Source organism: Anomaloglossus baeobatrachus, chromosome 5 (genome assembly GCF_048569485.1).
Source record: "Anomaloglossus baeobatrachus isolate aAnoBae1 chromosome 5, aAnoBae1.hap1, whole genome shotgun sequence".
NCBI classification, from domain to species: domain Eukaryota; kingdom Metazoa; phylum Chordata; class Amphibia; order Anura; family Aromobatidae; genus Anomaloglossus; species Anomaloglossus baeobatrachus.
The window spans coordinates 188,939,509-188,961,809 of NC_134357.1; the positions used below are offsets into that span (position 1 = coordinate 188,939,509).

The 22,301-nt window shown below is 47.3% G+C and overlaps 1 protein-coding gene across 4 annotated transcripts in view; it reads right to left on the minus strand.

Annotated features, from left to right (window-relative positions):
- LOC142311040 (L-threonine ammonia-lyase-like) overlaps nt 1-22,301 on the minus strand; it is a 290,375-nt gene that overhangs the window by 255,745 nt on the left and 12,329 nt on the right. For 2 of the 4 annotated variants that reach the window (XM_075349046.1, XM_075349045.1), the window contains exon 2: nt 17,121-17,147. The exons of the other annotated variants lie outside the window; for them this stretch is intronic. In XM_075349046.1, coding sequence (XP_075205161.1) covers nt 17,121-17,147 — 27 coding nt within the window. The remainder of the gene's footprint in view (nt 1-17,120; nt 17,148-22,301) is intronic. 4 annotated transcript variants of the gene reach the window in all.

Here is a 22,301-nt window from a genome sequence, read left to right on the forward strand (position 1 = left end):
ATGATGGGGACATACAGTATATACCAGGAGGAGACCATGATGGGGACATAAATACCAGGATGAGGCTATGATGGGGACATATATACCAGGTGGAGGCTATGATTGGGAAATATATGCCAGGATAGGGTTATTATGGAGATATATACCAGGATTGGCAAGATCCATGGACATATATACACGGATGGGGCCATATATACCAGGTGTGACGTAGCGACCACCAACGTGGTAAATGGTCGCTATATGTCACAGTGGAGAAGGTATCTGCGATATCTAGACGAAAAAGGTTGCTATGGGACTTGTAGTGCACAAAGGCTTCTTGCTACACATAAGGGTCAGGTTCCCTTTAATAATCCCAAGGTGCTCTGCAGGGCTGAGATTCACAGACCTCCACCTGTGGGTGTGGCTCGAGGGGTTAAAGCAATCCAGTCTCAGAACCTGGGCGGAGTGTGTCTAGGGCAGTCTAGATAGAGACTAGCTCTAGACTTCCAGCGTGTGTGCTGGGAGAGAGTGAGAGCAGAGCCGAGAACTCTGCAGGGAGCAACCTGTGTGGAGGCTGAGCACAGGACTCCGTTATTAAGACTGAGGTGAGTGCAGCCAGACGAGGGCTGTAAGGCCGAGCCTCTCCTGGAGGAGATCCAGACCCAGTGGTCTGCAGAGGGCCCTGGGGCCGCGAGGGAACCTCAGCTAGAGGTGTCTGCTGGCAGGGGCCAGAGAGTAAGGAAAGTGGTTAACTTCCACTATGAACTTGTAATAGAGTCTGCTCTGTAAGCTGCAGAGCCGGAAGCCTGGAAAATCTCCAGGCCGGCGTAGAGCGCTTATAAGTTTGTGGACCCTCCTGGAACAGCCGAACGGGGCATCGTAAGACCAGGGGGAATGACGATGACTCCAAAATAGACACTGACGTTACTAAAGTGACAAATGAGTACAGTGACAGACTGATGAGCAAAGAGGGGAAATCCTCCTCCAGTCGCCGAAGGCGCAACAGGCGCAGAAGGGCGAAGCAAGCTACAACCTCAGAAAATAAGGACCAGGTAGAGACAGTGTCGTGTATGTCTGCCCACAGTGCGGATTCCCTTCTAGAATCTGAGTGTACAGAGAAGGTTAAGAAAGGCATGTTGCCGATAGCAACCGCTAATGTAGAGTCAGACAGCAAAATCATGCAACAGAAAGATGTGTCTGTGCTGGAACTGACACATTGTAACGACGGAATTCAGCAGGGTGAAATTGCAGGGAAAGAACCGACCAAAGGAGTAATGGCGGTGTCTTCTATAATTTCCAAGCATGAATCTGGTGGTCTGTCGGATGAATGCGCTGTAGGAGATGACATACTACAGAGTAATCTAGGAGAAGTAAACCTAGACAGTGTTGACGGAGCACAAATCCATAAAGGTCCTGGTGAGCGGAAAGGTAAGCTACCCAGTGGTGAGGTTTTGAATGTTGAAAATGGTGCCAAGATTCTGGGAAGAACAGAGTACCGTGCTGAAGGGCGTGACACCCTGGCAGAGGGTGACACTGCAGAGACCCAAGAGGAAGTTGGAGGGAATGCAGTGAAGTCCCAAGACACGGCTGGTGCTGAAAAAATGGAAAGAACCTCTGAGGAAGAGGTGAAAATCGGACGTAAGGTCTCATCAGGAGCTGAGAACCTGACTGACTCAGTGGGTAAGTCCAAGAATATGGAGGAAGACAAGAGACCTCAGGACCAGTCTAGTGTCCTTAACAGTGAAGAATGCAAACCAGTCTTCAAGTGCTGGATAGACGTGCCGGAAGACTTAAGAGAAGCCTGTGCCAGTGAGAGGGTGCATGAGAGATTCCAGAAGGCAGTAGGGGCCTGTAAAGCGTACTTTGCCAGAGAGTCTAATCAGTTGGTGGTGTGCTCTTTTAGTGACGTCACAAAGAAGCGAGTGGCCATCCTAAGTGACATGCACCTCCGGTGTCTTCGTACGAAGTAGCTCATCACTGCCAGGAAGGATGCAGACGCCAGACACTTGGCGCAGCTGACCACAGGGTTTCACGAGGTGGTGGTTGTGAAGACAACATTGATCGGGCTGGCATTGAGAGCGCTAATAACATTAAGCAAGCCAGGGAGGTTCCAGGGGTTACAGCTGTACACTTCGAAAAAGACAGCGGAACCTTCCGTATCTATGGAAAAACTGCAGAAGCGGTGAAGACAGCTCGACGGTTATTGGAGTTTGTTGAAGAGAGCATTCAAGTGCCCAAAGAGATGGTTATGAGGCTTATTGGACGACATGGAAGAGCCATGCAGGAGATGGTTGATAAGACCGGCGTGGCGAGAGTAAGAATTGATATTCATAATGAAGCCAGGATACCCTGTGAAGTCGGTATGGTTCCCGGTGCCATTGCGGGAATGACAGAGTGTGTTGCAGATATGCAAGTCCTCCTAGAATACCGCCTGGGGTACTTGGATGACTTACAACAGTTGAATTTAGAAAGACAGAGAATTGCGAACCAACTCCGCCAAGTTGGTGTGGGATGGCGACCATATAGGGGCTATGGCCCAGAAGAGAAAGGTAGCCCGCCCGATGAACGGGTTACCTCAGAGGGCGAAAGAAAGTCTGTTGATAAAATGAGCCGGGGTCACAGAGGACCCGGGTATTTGTCAGGCTATAGTACGGACTCTGAAGGGTCTCCGTCCTGCGAGACACAATCCGAAGGACTGAATGAAAGGAGTGCTGCATCGTTAGCCAAAGATGCTGACAAGAAAGTACGCTATCCGAGACCCAGACAAAGATGCCCGGGAAGAATAGCCCACGAGAGATCTGTGAACGGCTCATGTGGAGGTCCTAGTTATGGCGTCTCTTCTATCATCTCCCCGCGGAGGCCCCTCGATAGTGAGGCCCCTAGTGGTCAGGTTAGCTCAGGGACTGACAGGACGATGGTGCCAACTAAGGGAGAATCTCCCTCTTGCACTGGCCTTGGGCGACAGCCTTGGTGGGATGGGTCTGGCCGGGGACCGTGTCTGAATAGTGGGTTTCCTGCACAGGGTTTGGTGACAGACAGTCCGGCGAGACCAGAAGCTCAAGGGGGTCCTGAAGGGCCCTCTTCCTGTTAGCGCACTGTGGCCCGGATGCCCTGTCTCCGGGCCCCTGTAGGGTATCGAGTGTTCAACCCTACAAGTTTGAACAGAGGGGGGGATATGTGACGTAGCGACCACCAACGTAGTAAATGGTCGCTATATGGCACAGTGGAGAAGGTATCTGCGATATCTAGACGAAAAAGGTTGCTATGGGACTTGTAGTCCACAAAGGCTTCTTGCTACACATAAGGGTCAGGTTCCCTTTAACCCCTTCACCCCCGGCCACTAAAACACCCTAATGACCGGGCCATTTTTTGCAATTCTGACCAGTGTCACTTTGACAGGTTATAACTCTGGAACGCTTCAACGGATCCTGGCGATTCTGAGATTGTTTTTTCGTGACATATTGTGCTTCATGTCAGTGGTAAATTTAGGCCGATATTTTTTGCGTTTATTTGTGAAAATTTAGGAAATTTGGCGAAAATTTTGAAAATTTCGCAATTTTCAAACATTGAAAATTTATGCCCATAAATCTGTGAGATATGTCACACAAAATAGTTACTAAATAACATTTCCCACTTGTGTACTTTACATCAGCGCAATTTTCGAAACAAATTTTTTTTCCGTTAGGAAGTTAGAAGGGGTCAAAGGTCATCAGCAAATTCTCATTTTTCCAACAAAATTTACAAAATAATTTTTTTAGGGACCACATTACATTTGAGGTGACTTTGAGAGGCCTAGGTGACAGAAAATACCCAAAAGTGACCCCATTCTAAAAACTACACCCCTCACACTGCTCAAAACCACATCCAATAAGTTTATTAACCCTTTAGGTGCTTCACAGGAACCAAAGCAATGTGGAAGGAAAAAATGAAAATTTTACTTTTTAACACAAAAATGTTACTTTAGCCATAAAATTTTCATTTTTACAAGGGAGAAAAGAGAAAGTACACAATACAATTTATTGTGCATGTTCTCCTGAGTACGCTGATACCCCATATGTGGTAAAAATCAATTGTTTGGGCGCACGGCAGAGCTCGGAAGGGAAGGAGCGCCATTTGAATTTTTGAACGCAAAATTAGCTGCACTCATTAGCAGACGCCATGTCGGGTTTGAAGACCCCCTGAGGTGCCTAAACAATGGAGCTCCCCCACAAGTGACCCCATTTTGGAAACTAGAGCCCTCAAATAATTTTTCTAGATGTTTGGTGAGCACTTTGAACCCCTGGGGGCTTCACATAAGTTTATAGCGTTGAGCCGTGAAAAGAAAAAAAATTTTTTTTACCACAAAACGGTTGCTTCAACTAGGTAGCTTTTTTTTTCACAAGGGTAACAGGAAAAAATGCACCATAAAATGTATTGTGCATTTTCTCCTGAGTACGTAGATACCTCATATGTGGTGGAAATCAAATGTTTGGACACACAGCAGTGCTCGGAAGGCAAGGAGCGCCATTTGAATTTTTGAGTGCAAAATTAGCTGCACCTGTTAGCGGACGCCATGTCGGGTTTGAAGACCCCCTGAGGTGCCTAAACAATGGAGCTCCCCCACAAGTGACCCCATTTTGGAAACTAGAGCCCTCAAATAATTGTTCTAGATGTTTGATGAGCACTTTGAACACCTGGGGGCTTCACAGAAGTTTATAGCGTTGAGCCGTGAAAAGAAAAAACATTTTTTTTACAACAAAACGGTTGCTTCAACTAGGTAGCTTTTTTTTTCACAAGGGTAACAGGAAAAAATGCACCATAAAATGTATTGTGCATTTTCTCCTGAATACGCAGATACCTCATATGTGGTGGAAATCAAATCTTTGGACACACGGCAGTGCTCGGAAGGCAAGGAGCGCCATTTGAATTTTTGAATGCAAAATTAGCTGCACTCATTAGCGGACGCCATGTGGGGTATGAAGACCCCCTGAGGTGCCTAAACAATGGAGCTCCCCCACAAGTCACCCCATTTTGGAAACTAGAGCCCTCAAATAATTTTTCTAGATGTTTGGTGAGCACTTTGAACACTTGGGGGCTTCACAGAAGTTTATAGCGTTGAGCCGTGAAAAGAAAAAAAATTTTTTTTACCACAAAACGGTTGCTTCAACTAGGTAGCTTTTTTTTTCACAAGGCTATCAGGAAAAAATGCACCATAAAATGTATTGTGCATTTTCTCCTGAGTACGCAGATACCTCATATGTGGTGGAAAGTAATTGTTTGGGCGCATGGCGGGGCTCAGAAGAGAAGGAGCGCCATTTGACAGCAAAATTGGTTGGAATCATTAGCGGACGCCATGTCACGTTTGGAGACCCCCTATGAGTGGAGCTCCCCCACAAGTGACACCATTTTGGAAACTAGAGCCCTCAAATAATTTTTCTAGATGTTTGATGTGCACTTTGAACACCTGGGGGCTTCACAGAAGTTTATAGCGTTGAGCCGTGAAAAGAAAAATTTTTTTTTTACCACAAAACAGTTGCTTTAACTAGGTAGCTTTTTTTCACAAGGGTAACAGGAAAAAATGCACCATAAAATGTATTGTGCAATTTCTCCTGAGTACGCAGATACCTCATATGTGGTGGAAAGTAATTGTTTGGGCGCATGGCGGGGCTCAGAAGAGAAGGAGCGCCATTTGACAGCAAAATTGGTTTGAATCATTAGCGGACGCCATGTCACGTTTGGAGACCCCCTATGGTGCCTAAACAGTGGAGCTCCCCCACAAGTGACACCATTTTGGAAACTAGAGCCCTCAAATAATTTTTCTAGATGTTTGATGTGCACTTTGAACACCTGGGGGCTTCACAGAAGTTTATAGCGTTGAGCCGTGAAAAGAAATTTTTTTTTTTTTACCACAAAACGGTTGCTTCAACTAGGTAGCTTTTTTTTTCACAAGGGTAACAGGAAAAAATGCACCATAAAATGTATTGTGCATTTTCTCCTGAGTACGCAGATACCTCATATGTGGTGGAAATAAATTGTTTGAGCGCATGGCGGGGCTCAGAAGAGAAGGAGCGCCATTTGACTTTTCAAACGCACAGACGCAGTGCACTGATCGGCCGCTGCAGGACGCACGGTCGGATGCGATAAAAAAAAGCGTCGGGGATACGTAAAAAAAAAAAAAGTCACGCCAAAAATTGACCATGGATGCAGATCCGTTATGTGCATCCCTGATCAGCGCTTGGTGGGACGCACGGACGGATGCGATACAAAAAGCGTCGCAAATATGGAAAAAAGTCACGCCAAAAATTGACCATGGATGCCGATCCGTTATGTGCATCCCTGATCAGCGCTTGGCGGGACGCACGGATGGATGTGATACAAAAAGCGTCGGGGATACGGAAAAAAAAAAGTCACGCCAAAAATTGAGCAGGGATGCCGATCCGTTATCTGCATCCCTGATCAGCGCTTGGCGGGACGCACAGACGGATGCGATACAAAAAGCGTCGGGGATACGGAAAAAAAAAAGTCACGCCAAAAATTGAGCAGGGATGCCGATCCGTTATCTGCATCCCTGTTCAGCGCTTGGCGGGACGCACGGACGGATGCGATACAAAAAGCGTCGGGGATACGGAAAAAAAAAAAAAGTCACGCCAAAAATTGAGCAGGGATGCCGATCCGTTATCTGCATCCCTGATCAGCGCTTGGCGGGACGCACGGACAGATGAGGTGTAAAAATGGACAGGGGATACGGAAAAAAAAAAAAAAGTTATACTCACAGTACCCAGAGGACTAGCAGGAGGATCACTGACCAGAAGAGCTGCAGAGGAACAGATGGCAGAGAGATGGACAGCTTTACAGGAGCAGCAGGCAGATCAGCAGAATGCCCAGGAAGGACCCAGCGATGGACGCAGATGTGATCAGGCTGGTGAAGACAGGTAAGAGGACGTCGGGGGAGAGCAGAGGGGGAGAGGGGGGGGGAGTGAGAGCAGAGAGGGGGGGGGGAAGCAGAGGGGGAGGGGGTAGAGCAGAGGGGGAGACCGGAGAGGGAGCTGCAGAACAGAGATAATGGGGGAGGCAGTCAGATCGCGGGGGGAGCAGATCGGGATGTCGGGGGGGAGGGGGGGGGGGTTGGGGGGAGCAGATCGCGGGGGGGGCACGGCAGGGGCTACCATGGCAGCGCGCAGGGGCACCACGGGAGCGCGCAGGGGCACCACGGGAGCGCGCACGGGCTGGCTGCAAAGTGAGCACAGTACTCACGTGCAGCAGCGGTGACAGCTAGGGCGGCGGCGGCGGCAGCAGCGGCGGTGGCGTGGTACCACAAGTACCAGCCACTGCACGCTGCAGCCATGTTGGGGGAGGGCTCGCAGGCCAGCACAGGCCTGGGGAGGGCGGCCACCGGCAAATCACACCGCCCCACTGCACACTGATTGGAGCGATTGCGCGTCATAGCACGATCGCTCCAATCAGTGCTGCAGGGGCTGGGGGCGGCATGTTTGAGGTCCACCTATGATATGCTGCAGCAGCTGCGGCATGTCATAGCTGGATCTCACAGGATCGCACTAATTCGGGCATTATTTTTGCCGAAATTAGTGCGATCGATGTGGTTGGCGGTTCAGATTTGAACAGCCAATCACATCGATCGTCGATAGGGGGTGGCGATGCCGCCCCCCCTAGGGTCAAGCAAAGGTCCCCTGCTGTAAGAAACAGCAGGGGACATCATTTGAAAGTCGTTGCTATGGCCACGGCAATCAAATGAAGTTTAGGCAGTAAAATTACGTCCCTGGTCGTTAAGTCACGTTAAAATAGGACGTAATTTTACTGCCCGCGGTCGTGAAGGGGTTAATAATCGCAAGGTGCTCTGCAGGGCTGAGATTCACAGACCTCCACCTGTGGGTGTGGCTCGAGGGGTTAAAGCAATCCAGTCTCAGAACCTGGGCGGAGTGTGTCTAGGGCAGTCTAGATAGAGACTAGCTCTAGACTTCCAGCGTGTGTGCTGGGAGAGAGTGAGAGCAGAGCCGAGAACTCTGCAGGGAGCAACCTGTGTGGAGGCTGAGCACAGGACTCCGTTATTAAGACTGAGGTGAGTGCAGCCAGACGAGGGCTGTAAGGCCGAGCCTCTCCTGGAGGAGACCCAGACCCAGTGGTCTGCAGAGGGCCCTGGGGCCGCGAGGGAACCTCAGCTAGAGGTGTCTGCTGGCAGGGGCCAGAGAGTAAGGAAAGTGGTTAACTTCCACTATGAACTTGTAATAGAGTCTGCTCTGTAAGCTGCAGAGCCGGAAGCCTGGAAAAGCTCCAGGCCGGCGTGGAGCGCTTATAAGTTTGTGGACCCTCCTGGAACAGCCAAACGGGGCATCGTAAGACCGTCTCCTACGACAAGGGGTGCCTGTGTGACGGGGACCCGTATGGACGGTGCATAACCCGGCTGTGTTCTGGATTAATTTACATGTACAGCAAGGACAATAAAGCTGTTTGGATCGGACTATTTGAGTCACGGCGTCTTTGTAGTCTTGGGGTACCCCCACCCCGCTACACAGGATATAGCTGTGATTGGAATCATACACCAGTATGGGTTCATGATGAGGACATATATACCAGGATGGAGACAGAAGTAGCCACGATGGAGGTCATATACCAAGATGGGGCCATGATGGGTACATACATAAGGATGGAGCTATGATCAGGACATATTTACCACGATGGGGGACATATTTACCAGGGAGTGGCCCAGAGACATTAGTACAGAATCTGGGTCATTACTACGCAATGAAGGGAGAGGGGGGCAACTCATATGTCTTCATAGGATTTCAAATGCTACAATGGCCTATTCATCTGACCAATATGCAGAGGGGGGGGAAGCCCAGACTCAAATTTTGCACTTTGGCCCATCGGACTCTAGTAACTCCACCCTATGATGGAATGTGTTTTAATAACCAAGGCAAAAAAACTAGAGCTGATGTAAGAAAAATAAGTCAATACAAAAACATTTGCTACTAAAATGCAAATCAGGTGAAAAAATAACAAAGTTTATAGTGTTGATCAAATTGAAACTATGTATAAATTTGTGATGTTTCGGTCAAAAGAAACCATTTTTCAACATACTCATATAGGTCTTGGCCACCTAGTTACACAATGTGGTACGTGAGCACTGAGGAATCTGCAATATAATCGCTAACCTGTGATGCGCTTCATAAATAGAAGAATTCTTCATGTATTAATTTGTTTTAATAACTAAAAGGCAAAAAATACTGTTTAGTAGATATCAGTCCAAGTGTTTGATTGGTTGTATGCATATACAGTTGTGCTCAAAAGTTTACATACCACGGCAGACTTTTTGCTTTCTTAGCCTCTTTTCAGAGAATATGAATGATAGCACAACACCTTTTTCCACTCATGGTTAGTTGTTGGGTGAAGCCATTTTTTGTCAAAATACTGTGCTATCTCTTTTTAAATCATAATGATAACCAAAAACATCAAATGACTCTGATCAAAAGTTCACATACCCTGGTAATTTTTGCCTAACATGCACAGAAGTTGACACAAATGGGTTTGAATGGCTAATAAAGGTAACATCCTTACCTAAGACCTGTTTGCTTGTAATCAGTGTGTGTGCATAAAAGCTGAGTGCGTTTCTGGGATCCAGACAGACTCTTGCATCATTTGTCTAGCCACAGACATTTCTGGATTGTGAGTCATGGGGAAAGCAAAAGAATTGTCAACGGATCTATGGGAAAAGATAGTTGAACTGTATAAAACAGGAAATGGATACAAAAAGATATCCAAGAAATTGATAATGCCAGTCAGCAGTGTTGAAATTGTGATTAACAAATGAAAAATCAGGGGCTCTATAAAAAACAAACCATGATCAGGTAGACCAACAAAACTTTTGGCCACAACTGCCAGGAAAATTGTTTGGGATGCAAAGAAAAACCCAGAAATAACATCACCTAAAATACAAGACTAGCAGTGTGACTGTTTCAAGATGGACAAAAAGGAGGCACTTGAAAAAAAAAATGGGCTGCATGGTAGAGTCACCAGAAGAAAGTCATTACTGCTCAAATGCCACAAAGTATCTCGCCTACAATATGCCAAACAGCACAGAGACAAGCCTCCAAACTTCTGTAACAAGGTAATTTGGAGTGATGAGACCAAAATCAAACTTTTTGGCCACAACCATAAACGATATATTGGGAAAGATGTCAACAAGGCCTATGATGAAAGGAACACCATTCCTACTGCAAAGTATAGAGGTGGATCACTGATGATGTGGGGATGTGTGAGCTACAATGGTCAAAGTTGAAGGAAAGATGAATGCAGAACATTATCAGCAAATACTGGATGCAAATTTGCACTCATCAGCCCATAAGCTGCGCATGAGACATACTTGGACATTTCAACATGACAATAATCCAAAACACAAGGCCAAGTGAACCAGTCGGCTACACTAGAACAAAGTGAAGGTTCGGGAGTGGCCATCTCAGTCTCCTGACCTCAATATCATTAAGCCACTTTGGAGAGAACTCAAGCGCGCAGTTCATGCAAGAAAGCCCAGGAATTTATAGGAACTGGAGGCTTTTGGCCAAGAAGAATAGACAGCTTTACCATCTGGGAAAATAAAGAGTCTCATCCACAACTACCACAAAAGACTTCAAACTGTCATTGATGTTAGAGGGGGAATAACGGTATTAAGAATTGGGGTATGTGAACTTTTGATCAAGGTCATTTGGATTTTTTTGATTGTCATTATGATTTAAAAAGAGAAAACACAGTAGTTTGACAATAAATGGCTTCACCCAACCACTAACTATGAGTGGAAAAAAATGTTTTTGTGTTATCATTCATATTCTCTGAAAAAAGGACAAGAAAGCAAAAATCTGTATGTAAAGTTTTGAGCATAAATGTTAATAGGGGTAATTTTTGTAATTTTTTCCCCCCAGTGTTATTAATATCATTAATATCATTCAAAACTACAACTGGTCCCCCCCCAAAAAAGCCCCTATTTACCTTGGCATGTTATGCCCTGTTGCTTATGCTACCATTTTTTTTAATAAAAAGCTGTTTGGAGTACATACTAATGCAGTGCTCCGTAGTGTCTGAACCATTATCCCCTGGGGAAACTGATTTTTTTTAATCCTCGGTGTTAGCTAGTGGAATAAAGCCTGAGTTCCAGACTCAAAACTCTGCCACTTCCCCTGGGCTGCCTGCTTCCCAAACTGGTGTGCAAGAAGGTGGCGCTGATGCCTCCTGCTCTCAACCTGATGATGGCCAAACTCAATCATCAACAACCACATCCACTTCGGTGTCCCAGCGTTCCGTTCAGTTGTCCATACACAGACCTTCAAAATGAAGCGAAAATACCCTGTTACGCACCCAAGGGCAGAAACTATAACTGCACATATTGCACGATTGATAGCCCTTGAGATTTTGTCGTATCGGCTTGTGGGAACAGAGGCTTTCTGAACCTTTTGGCGATGTGAGAAAATGAATGTATTAAACTCCTTGGCATGTTATGCCCTGTTGCTTATCTTACCAATTTTTTCTTTAAATAAGTTGTTGGGAGCTGTTGGGAGTACCTTGTGATGCTTAACTACATGATGTCTGAACCACTACACCCTAGGGGAACTGAATGCATTAAACTCCTTGGCATGTTATGCCCTGTTGCTTATGCTACCAATTTTTTAATAAAAACTGTTGGGAGTACCTGCTGATGCAGTGCTCCATAGTGTCTGAACCATTATCCCCTGGGGAAACTGAATGTATTAAACTCCTTGGCATGTTATGCCCTGTTGCATATGCTACCAATTTTTTAAAAATAAGCTGTTGGGAGCTGTTGGAAGTACCTTGTGATGCTTAGCTACATGGTGTTTGAACCATTCCCCCCTGGGGAAACGGAATTTTTTTAAATCCTTGGTGTTAGCTAGTGGAATAAAGCCTGAGTTCCAGAGTGAAACAACTGCCACTTCCACGGTGCTGCATGCTTCACAAACTGCGGACTAGGAAGCAGGTGATGATGTCTCCTGCTCCCAACCTGCTCCCAAGGTCAGATGCAATCATCATCAATGACATCAGCTTCGATGTCACAGCGTGGCGTTCATTTGTCCATAAAACATACATTTCTGAATCATTGAAATAGAATTTGAATAGAGGGCCACTGGGGCCGGTGGTGTTGGTGGAGGAGGAGGAGGAGGAAGAGGGCAAGGCCAACATCCAAATGGCCACATTGGCAATAGCACTGTAAAGTGTTATGGAGTACGTATTCCAACTTTCACACTAATGATATAGGAGACGCAGAAAGCTACAAATGACTGCCATCCCTCCCCAATGTATGTTACAGGGCCCACCTGAGAGCCCTAAGAAGTCGGAGATTTGAGAACAGCCAGTGGCCCTTAGAGGGCCACTGGAGCCAGTGGTGCTTGCGGAGGAGGAGGACGGCAAGGCCAACATCCCAACGGGCACATTGTAGCTGACCTTTTAAAGTGCTGTCAAATATTTCCCAAAAGAGGAGGTGTGAGACAGACACCAATATAATGTATCAGTTACAGCCCTTTCTAATCGAAAAAGGAAAAATGTAAAAAACGAAATTTGTGAACATATGCTAAAGTGTTTTTTTTTGGGAGGTCGGGGCTTGATTTGACGTTTTACTACAGTTATTAGGCACTAGAAACTGTTTCTTAGCAATTTCCCGTATTTTACTTTGGTTTGAGAGCTGTTCTGGCGACTACGTAAATGCCGCGTACTGCTCTGACCACGTTATTCAAAGACACCAGAAATGCAGTGAGGCACCTTCTACAGGCTGTGCCCATACTGTTTCAGTCTTTTCCCATCCATTTCAGCCTTTTCCTCAGTCACCACAGGTCACCGACAGGTCCGACGTAAAATGATTCTGGTTTCCCATAGACTTACATTGGGGGTCGAATATTCGCGACTACTCGAATAGCGGCGAGGTATTCGCCAGATATCCGTTGAAGCAAATAATAGGGTATTTGATTATCACTAGTTATAAGCTTTTCTTTACATAACATGGATCAGCGACAGAAGTCTGTCAGGGACTGTACTGCGCATGCCTGGAAATGGGCGGGCATTCAGAAGAACGGTCACAGTGAACACAGGTACGTGCGTCACTCCTGGTGAATAGTATGTTGGCACGCCCCTGTGGACGTACTAACATGCTAAATGGATGGATGTCGGGGGATATAACGCCTTTGGAACTAGTTCCCGTGCTCATTAGCATAAGATAAAAGATCTTTAGAAATACTTTTTCTAAAGATCTCTTTATCTGTGCTAGTGTATACAGGGACGTTAGGCAGGGATTAGCAATATGCATCCAGAACTGCTCATGGTTCTCTGTGCATATTGCACCTGATAGGTTCACTTTAAGGCTTAAAAACTGTTTAGAAAATCAGTCCTTTATGTTGTGCAGTAGGGACCAGTATGCACACAGTCCAAGAAAAAGTGACCCAAAATAAGATTAATAGAATAATGTTAGAGAATCTGTCTTAGATACCAGTAAAACCACCACAATATGGCATCTGCAGAGTAGTTGAAGGGTTATTAGACATCATTTATTCAATTTCCAGAAAGTGATAAACACGTTTTCAGCCTCCTTACCTTGATCACAGTTGATTTACAGCTATATCAGACTTCAGCGTTATATCACTTCTAAATTATTAGCTTGGTATACATACTGTAGTTGTAGAGTCTGTTCCTTTGACTCACTAGCATTGAACACTATTTTTAAGGCGGTAAAGTATATAATTCTTACTCTTAAATAGAAGGGATCTGAATGTCATCACTTTCATCACAAATGTACTAGCAGGGGTGTATTAATCATGTTAGGGTAGTGGGTATTTAGAGGCAGAATTTCATCCTACATACAGGCGCTCACACTTTTTTGCACTCACCAATGCAATTATGTGGTTGGGTTTGGAGAGAAACCATAAATCAGTAAAGTAATGAGAAGTGGATTTAAACAGAGCACAGGTTTTTCAGATAAAACCATACATAGTTATCCAAAACCTGGACAAGCCATTATTAAATGAAGAAGTCTCCATTTAAAAAAAAAAAAAAAAAAAAAAAAGATATTGCTCCATTCAGTGCAGGAGGTGCAAGATCTCCCAGGGCTCACATGACATTGTTTTGCCACGTGATCCCTGCAGCAGCTATTGGCACTTGGTATCTTGTCATTCTCACTTTCTTCCGATCATTCTGAGACAAGCGGAGATAAGTGGGAGTGCAGCACCCCAATAGTGGCTGTTGGCTGCAGGACTCATGTGGCATAACAATGTCACATGAACACTTGGAGAGGGAGGTTTTTTTTTTTTTTTTATTTAATAAGGCTTACTACTTCATTTAAAAAGGGGCTGTCCAGGTATTGGCAAAATGGGTTTTCTGTGACTTTAATATTAATAACCTATCCCTAAGATCATTTAACGATATCAGATCTGTAGGGGTCTAAAGCGGGCTTTACACGCTACGAGATCACTACAGCGATCTCGTTGGGGTCATGGATTTTGTGACGCACATCCGGCCAATGTAGCGATGCTGTTGCGTGTGACACCTATGAGCGATTTTGCATCGTCGCAAAAACGTGCAAAATCGCTCATCGGTGACATGCAGCAGTAACGAAGTTGTTCCTGCGGCAGCACACATCGCTCCGTGTGACACCGCAGGAACGAGGAAGCTCTCCTTACCTGCCTCCCGGCCACAATGCGGAAGGAAGGAGGTGGGCGGGATGTTCGTCCCGCTCATCTCCGCCCCTCCGCTTCTATTGGGCGGCGGTTCAGTGACGCTCCTGTGACGTCGCTGTGACGCTGAACGAACCGCCCCCTTAGAAAGGAGGCGGTTCGTCGGTCACAGCGACGTCGCAGGGAAGGTAAGTCCGTGTGACGGGTCTGTGCGATGTTGTGCGACACGGGCAGGGATTTGCCCGTGTCGCACAACCGATGGGGGCGGGTACGCACGCTGGCGATATCGGTACCGATATCGCAGTGTGTAAAGCGGCCTTAACACCCAACTCTCCCATCAATCAGCAGATTGAAGATGCAAGATTTCTCAAATACAAGTGAATGGAAAAGAGCATGCAGTACCATTAATTGCCACAACACAATGTACAGTGAGGTACAACTTATGGTGCACCGTGGACCCCCTTCAATCTGATGATAGGTAGAGGTGTAGGAAGTCAGACTTGACATATCCGCCTGTCTGGAATTTGAAACACCTGGTATTCACTGGGATTCTCAACTGAAGTGTCATCAGACAGGAAGTATGGAAAAAAAATCGTTAGATTGTGTAGTCAGGGAAGGCTAGGAAATGTTTAATACAGCCAAATTAGAAATTAGTTTAGATTGGGGCAATAAATAGATAGGGATTTAGATTGAAATTTGTTCAGCCTTCAGACCACCTCTTTAAACTATATCGTTCAAGCTTAATCCCTTAACGATCGTGGGTAGTGAAATTACGTCCTAGCGGTCATAGTGTTAATCCCAGCCGGCTGCCGCTGGCAGCCGGGGGGGATCCGTGCACATGTCACCTTATTTGAGCAGCTGACATGTGTGCCTCACAAGCACGAGTGGAATAAAATTCTACCCGTACCTGTTAACCCCTTAAATGGCGCTGTGAAAATGTGACAGCGCCATTTTAATGGCAATCACGGTAAAACATTACTCACCGTCTGCCATTGGAAGTCACATGACGTGATCAGGTGGAGCCGATGGTTGCCATGGGAGAACAGGGTCATGTGATGACTCCTGTAGCTATCATGGCTCACTTCCTGTTTCACACGGCCCAGTGCTATGTGAGACAGGAGATGATCATTTCTGGTGTTCACAGCTGTGTAGGTGTGATCACCAGAAAAGAATGAGCGATCAGACTGCTGATCCTTATAGTCCCTTTGAGGACTAGTAAAATAAAAAAAAAGTTTAAAAAAAGTTTTAAAAAATAAAAACCCTAAACATTCAAATCACCTCCTATTCGCCCCATTGAAAATTAAAGTGTTAAAAAAATAAAAAATATACACACATTTGGTATCGCCACTTTCACAAATGCCCGATCTATCAAAATATAAAATCAATTAATCTAATCGGGAAATGGTGTAGCGGCAAAAACATTCCAAACGAGAAAAATTATGTTTTTTGGTCACCACAAATTTTGCGCAAAATGCAATAACAGCCGATCAAAATGTAGCATCTGCTCAAAAATGGTACGGTTAAAAACGTCAGCTTGAGACGCAAAAAATAAGCCATCAATGAGCCATAGATCCCGAAAAATGAGAACGCTATGTGTTGCGGGAAAATAGCGCAAAATGTGCTCCGCTTTTTTTGGACAAACTTCTAATTTTTTTTAACCCCTTAGATAAAAGTACACCTATACATGTTTGGTGTCTACAAGCTTGTACCGACCTGAGGGATCACACGGACACATCAGTTTTACCATATATTGAAAACGGTGAATAAAATATCTCAAAAACAATTGTGCAATCACACTTTTTTTTGCAATTTTTCCGCACTTGGAATTTTTTTTGCTGTTTTCCAGTACACTATATAGTAAAACTCATGGTTTCATTTAAAAGTACAACTCGTTCCACAAAAAACAAGCGCTCATATGGCAAGATTGACAGAAAAATTAAAAAAGTTACGGCTCTCGGAAGAATGAGAGAGAAAAAAAAAAAAGAAAAACGGAAAATCGGTTGAAGGGGGTTAAATGAGGAGCAATATATGTGCAAGATACCAGTCTCAAGCCCTAGGAAATTAAGTTGAGCGCATTCTATGCTACAATTTACAATGCTTTGTGGATACAATTCTTTTTAAATGGCTTGAAGACGAGTGTTACATTATCCCGCACCATTGGCACATGTTTTATGTTCTTATGATTACAAAATGTTCTGTGCCTGCAGAGAACAACAGGGGAGAGCTATGACACAACTAGCAAACTATTTTAATGTTGCCGTACATCAGAATTTATAGTAAATGTCATTTGTTAAAATGATGTAAGCTAGACTTTCCGGCCTAGCAATCTGCATGTAATGTATGGCTGGAAACCTTCTCTCATCAAGAACAGACACAAGGTGTAAATCAGTATGTTTGCACTATTATCAGGCCACCAATTAATGAGCAAAACACATCCACAGCAAGTGCTCAGAAAACAAGCATGCGGAAGTACCAGGAACCTACTTGTGGAAGACCAAGCCCTGGACAAAGCTGGAATAGAAGGAAAGAAAAAGAGAAATACAACAGTATCACACAATAAAGCAGAACTTATAATATGGTGACTTAGAGAACGAAAGAGCAGCCGTAAATATACAATGTAATTGCCACTTTCTCACTTACTGTTCTACAAGAATACGGATTTCTTTACCTGACCAGTACATACAGTACTGATGAATGAAAAAGATCAAATCTAAAGGCCCCCCCCCGATGCAAATTTTCTTATGATGACCAAATCCAGCAACATCAACAGGTTTGGCTAACAGTCTAATGTGTATGGGGGCTCAGTAAAACTGTGGGCGGAGATAGCAGTCAGCCATTTCCAATTTCGGACCACCATTTACTTTGCTCTTCCGGAGATAAGCCGTTGCCAGTCATCTCAACCAGTGGCAGTTTTTCACAGAGAAGGTTGTGGGCCGAATGATAACCCCAAACTTAATTTGGTCGATAGCCTCTAATATGCAAGGCTTCTTAACCTTACTGATGGCATATGCTTTCTGGTGGAAACGTTATATATAGTAGTAAATTAGAACCCCAAAATTGTGCAATATTAAAACAAATTTCCATTGTGAAAAGTAAAAAACACTCTTATAAACAAAGCTCTCATAAATTATTTTGTTTCAAATCATTGACTAATTCTGTCTCTTTTCTTTTTTAATCAATTACGAGCTTTTCATCTTCTCGACAGAAGACAGTGTTTTAGCAATGTGTAAAGAAGAGTTGTATAAATGTTCTACTGAAGTGACAGTGTAAGGAAAAACTAAAACAAATCCATAGAAAAACCCCGCTGTGATGATCACACTTAAAAAGTGGTTTCTAGGGGGTGGTCTTCTCAAAGATGCCTAGTGGGAACTGAAAATCTGTAGCAAGAAATCTGGCCAGGATATGGAGGTGGTCTTATGGAGAGGTTCTATTGCATTTTTGTTGCTGCCATGAGATTACAGACGCAGTTCATTAGTCCACATTAAAGGGTTGTTGCTGCAATGGACGAGGTCAGTGTTAGCACTGATCCCAATGGTTTAGCCCCTAAATTCCACAGTCAAAGGTGGCTGTACCCCATCTCCCCCAATGGGATGGCAAAGTGCCAATGGTTACTGTGTCAACTAGATTCCTAACAATGGCCTCCAGGCTTGGCTATTAGGTTATAGTAGACTGTGAAAACTGACATGTGTAAAATATGAAAATGTAAAAGTATGGCAGTACAGTACATTACACCAGCAATAAAACCTTTTAGGATACAAGAGATAACAGCCTCCAGATATCCCAGCAGCTGGGAACTGCAGGAACCATAAAGGCTCCCTTAAGTTACCTGGTTGACAGCTGCTGTGAGACCTGGTGACTGTGAGCTCTTGTAACCTAAAAGCTTACTGGATCTCACAGCCACCATTTCTTCGAGCAACTTTGAGGCCCAGAAACCTTAAAGGAAGCTTTAAGGTAAACTTGAAAGTTCCTGGAGTTCCCAGCTGCTAGAATACTAGCTACTAGCTGTTTGCTCTATCTCTGCTGGTAAATAAAAATGGGCAAAAGCCCATGTCATTTTTTTAATTTTGTATTTAAATAATTTTCTTTAAAAAAATGTTGTGGGGGAGCCTCTATTTTTGATAACCAGCCAAGATAAAGCACACATCTGGGAGCTGCAGCCCTCAGCTGTCCATTTTACCTGCGCTGGTTATCACAAATAGGTTGGGGTCTGCACATCAAAGTGGCATAATACTCTGACAACATCATTCCTTGTGTTTCATAGATGCATCCAGGCATCTTCCCCATGCTGTTCTCATTCAATTTCAACACTTATCCATTCATTTCAGCATTTTTACAGACCTGCAGACATCCTGGGAAACTCTGCCAAAAAAATATTAGAGTTTCCCACTGACATTAGATTTATTATTCGTGACAAATACATAAATGGTACGAAATATTCAAGATGAATAATCTGAACTCACATTTTTTAGTATTTGCCCATCTATCTATATATATAATTGCCTTATTCTGTCTGTCTGTCTGTCTTCCTCCAAAATTCTGTCGTTACCGCGACAAGCTTCTCATTGGCCGCTCGCCTCGCCTCGGCTCCGCCTCCCAGCACAGATTGGCCGCTCACCCAGGCTCCGCCCCCCCCACGGATTGGCCTCTCGCCTCGGCCCCCTGCACGCATTAGCAACTCGCCCACGCCCCGCCCCCCTCACGCATTGCACGTTCGCCCTGGCCCCGCCCCCGGCACGCATTCCCCGAACCGACACGGAGCCCCGACTCCCAGGTGAGTGCTGTACCCCCGGGAGCCCACACCAGCGTACGCCAGCAACACAGCCGACACATACCCTCGCATTGCTGGGGTTGCTGGCGTACGCTGGTGTGGGCTCCCATGCGTGCGGGGGGCGGGGTACGCTGGTAACCATGGTACACATCGGGTAATATTGTGTAGCATGGTTACCAGCGTACACCGGCTCCCGGTACACATGTGCAGAAGAGAGAAGACAGAAGAAAGAAGACCCCTGATCATACTCACCAGAAGCCGACCGGGAGCAGGTGAGCGCATCAAGGTCCTGCAGCGGCGGAACACACGCACACACATAAGAACAGACACACACACATCAGATCACACTCACTCTCACACACACCTCACACACACATCAGATCGCATCCACACACTCACAACATCCAGTGATATCACTTGCTTCTCGGCGGCGATACTGTGCGTGCAGTGACCTTCCAGGACCTGCTGGAGGATCACATGGCTGGAAGCATGTGGTATCTCCGGATGTTGTGAGTGTGTGAGCGCGTATGTGCGATATCGTCAATGTGTGTGTGCGTGTATGCGATCGTGTGTGTGCGTGTATGCGATCGTGTGTGTGCGTGTATGCGATCGGATGTGTTTGCGTGTATGCGATCGTTTGTGTGCGTGTATGCGATCGGATGTGTGCGTGTATGCGATCGGGTGTGTGCGTGTATGCGATTGGGTGTGTGCGTGTATGCGATCGGATGTGTGCGTGTATGCGATCGGATGTGTGCGTGTATGCGATCGGATGTGTGCGTGTATGCGATCGGATGTGTGCGTGTATGCGATCGGATGTGTGCGTGTCGGTAGAAGGCAGAGGAGCACGGCGTGCAGCACAGCTGCAGGGACCGCCCACCGGAGGGCACAGGCAGAAGTGGGGTGTGAGTGTATGTGATCAGATGTGTGCGTGTATACTGTTCTGATGTGTGACTGTGCAGCACGATGGGGGGTGCGCAGCATGGGGGATGGAGCACGATGGGGAGTGCGCAGCATGGGGGATGGAGCACGATGGGGAGTGCGCAGCATGGGGGATGGAGCACAATGGGGGATGCGCAGCATGGGGGATGGAGCACGATGGGGGATGCGCAGCATGGGGGATGGAGCACGATGGGGGGTGCGCAGCATGGGGGATGCAGCACGATGGGGATTGCGCAGCATGGGGGATACAGCACAATGCGGGGTGCGCAACATGGGGGATGGAGCACGATGGGGAGTGCGCAGCATGGGGGATGGAGAATGATGGGGAGTGCGCAGTATGGGGGATGGAGCACGATGGGGAGTGCGCAGCATGGGGATGGAGCACGACAGGGAGTGCGCAGCATGGGGGATGGAGCGCGATGGGGGGTGTGCAGCATGGGGGATGGAGTGTGATGGGGGGTGCGCAGCATGGGGGATGGAGCACGATGGGGGGTGCGCAGCATGGGGGATGGAGCACGATGGGGGTGCACAGCATGGGGGATGGAGGACGATAGGGAGTGTGCAGCATGGGGGATGGAGCAAGATGGGGAGTGCGCAGCATCAGGGATGGAGCACGATGGGGGGTGCGCAGCATGGGAATGGAGCACGATGGGGAGTGCGTAGCATGGGGGATGGAGCACGATGGGGAGTGCGCAGCATGGGGGATGGAGCACAATGGGGGATGCGCAGCATGGGGGATGGAGCACGATGGGGGTGCGCAGCATGGGGGGTGCGCAGCATGGGGGATGGAGCACGATGGGGGTGCACAGCATGGGGGATGGAGCACAATGGGGGGTGCGCAGCATGGGGGATGGAGCACGATGGGGAGTGCGCAGCATTGGGGATGGAGCACGATGGGGAGTGCGCAGCATGGGGGATGGAGCACGATGGGGAGTGCGCAGCAAGGGGGATGGAGCACGATGGAGGGTGCGCAGCATGGGGGATGGAGCACGATGGGGGGTGCGCAGCCTGGGGGATGGAGCACAATGGGGGGTGCTCAGCATGGGGGATGGAGCACGATGGAGGGTGCGCAGCATGGGGGATGGAGCACGATGGGGGGTGCGCAGCATGGGGGATGGAGCACGATGGGGATGCGCAGCATGGGGGATGGAGCACGATGGGGGTGCGCAGCATGGGGGATGGAGCACGATGGGGGGTGCGCAGCATGAGGGATGGAGCACGATGGGGGGGTGCTCAGCATGGGGGATGGAGCACGATGTGGATGCACAGCATGGGGGATGGAGCACGATGGGGGGTGCGCAGCATGGGGGATGGAGCACGATGGGGATGCGCAGCATGGGGGATGGAGCACGATGGGGGTGCGCAGCATGGGGGATGGAGCACGATGGAGGGTGCACAGCATGGGGGATGGAGCACGATGGGGGGTGCGCAGCATGGGGGATGGAGCACGATGGGGATGCGCAGCATGGGGGATGGAGCACGATGGGGGTGCGCAGCATGGGGGATGGAGCACGATGGGGGGTGCGCAGCATGAGGGATGGAGCACGATGGGGGGTGCTCAGCATGGGGGATGGAGCACGATGTGGATGCGCAGCATGGGGGATGGAGCACGATGGGGGGTGCGCAGCATGGGGATGGAGCACGATGGGGATGCGCAGCATGGGGGATGGAGCACGATGGGGGTGCGCAGCATGGGGGATGGAACACGATAGGGGGTGCCCAGTATGGGGGATGGAGCATGATGGGGGGGGTGCGCAGCATGGGGGATGGAACACGATGGGGGGTGCGCAGCATGGGGGATGGAGTACGATGGGGGTGCACACCTCCCCCCAAAACACACACACACACACTGCCACACGCGCACTGCACAACACACCACACACACACTGGGAACCACAAACACCGCCCTACACAGACACCCACACACACAGACAACACCGCACACACACAACACCCAA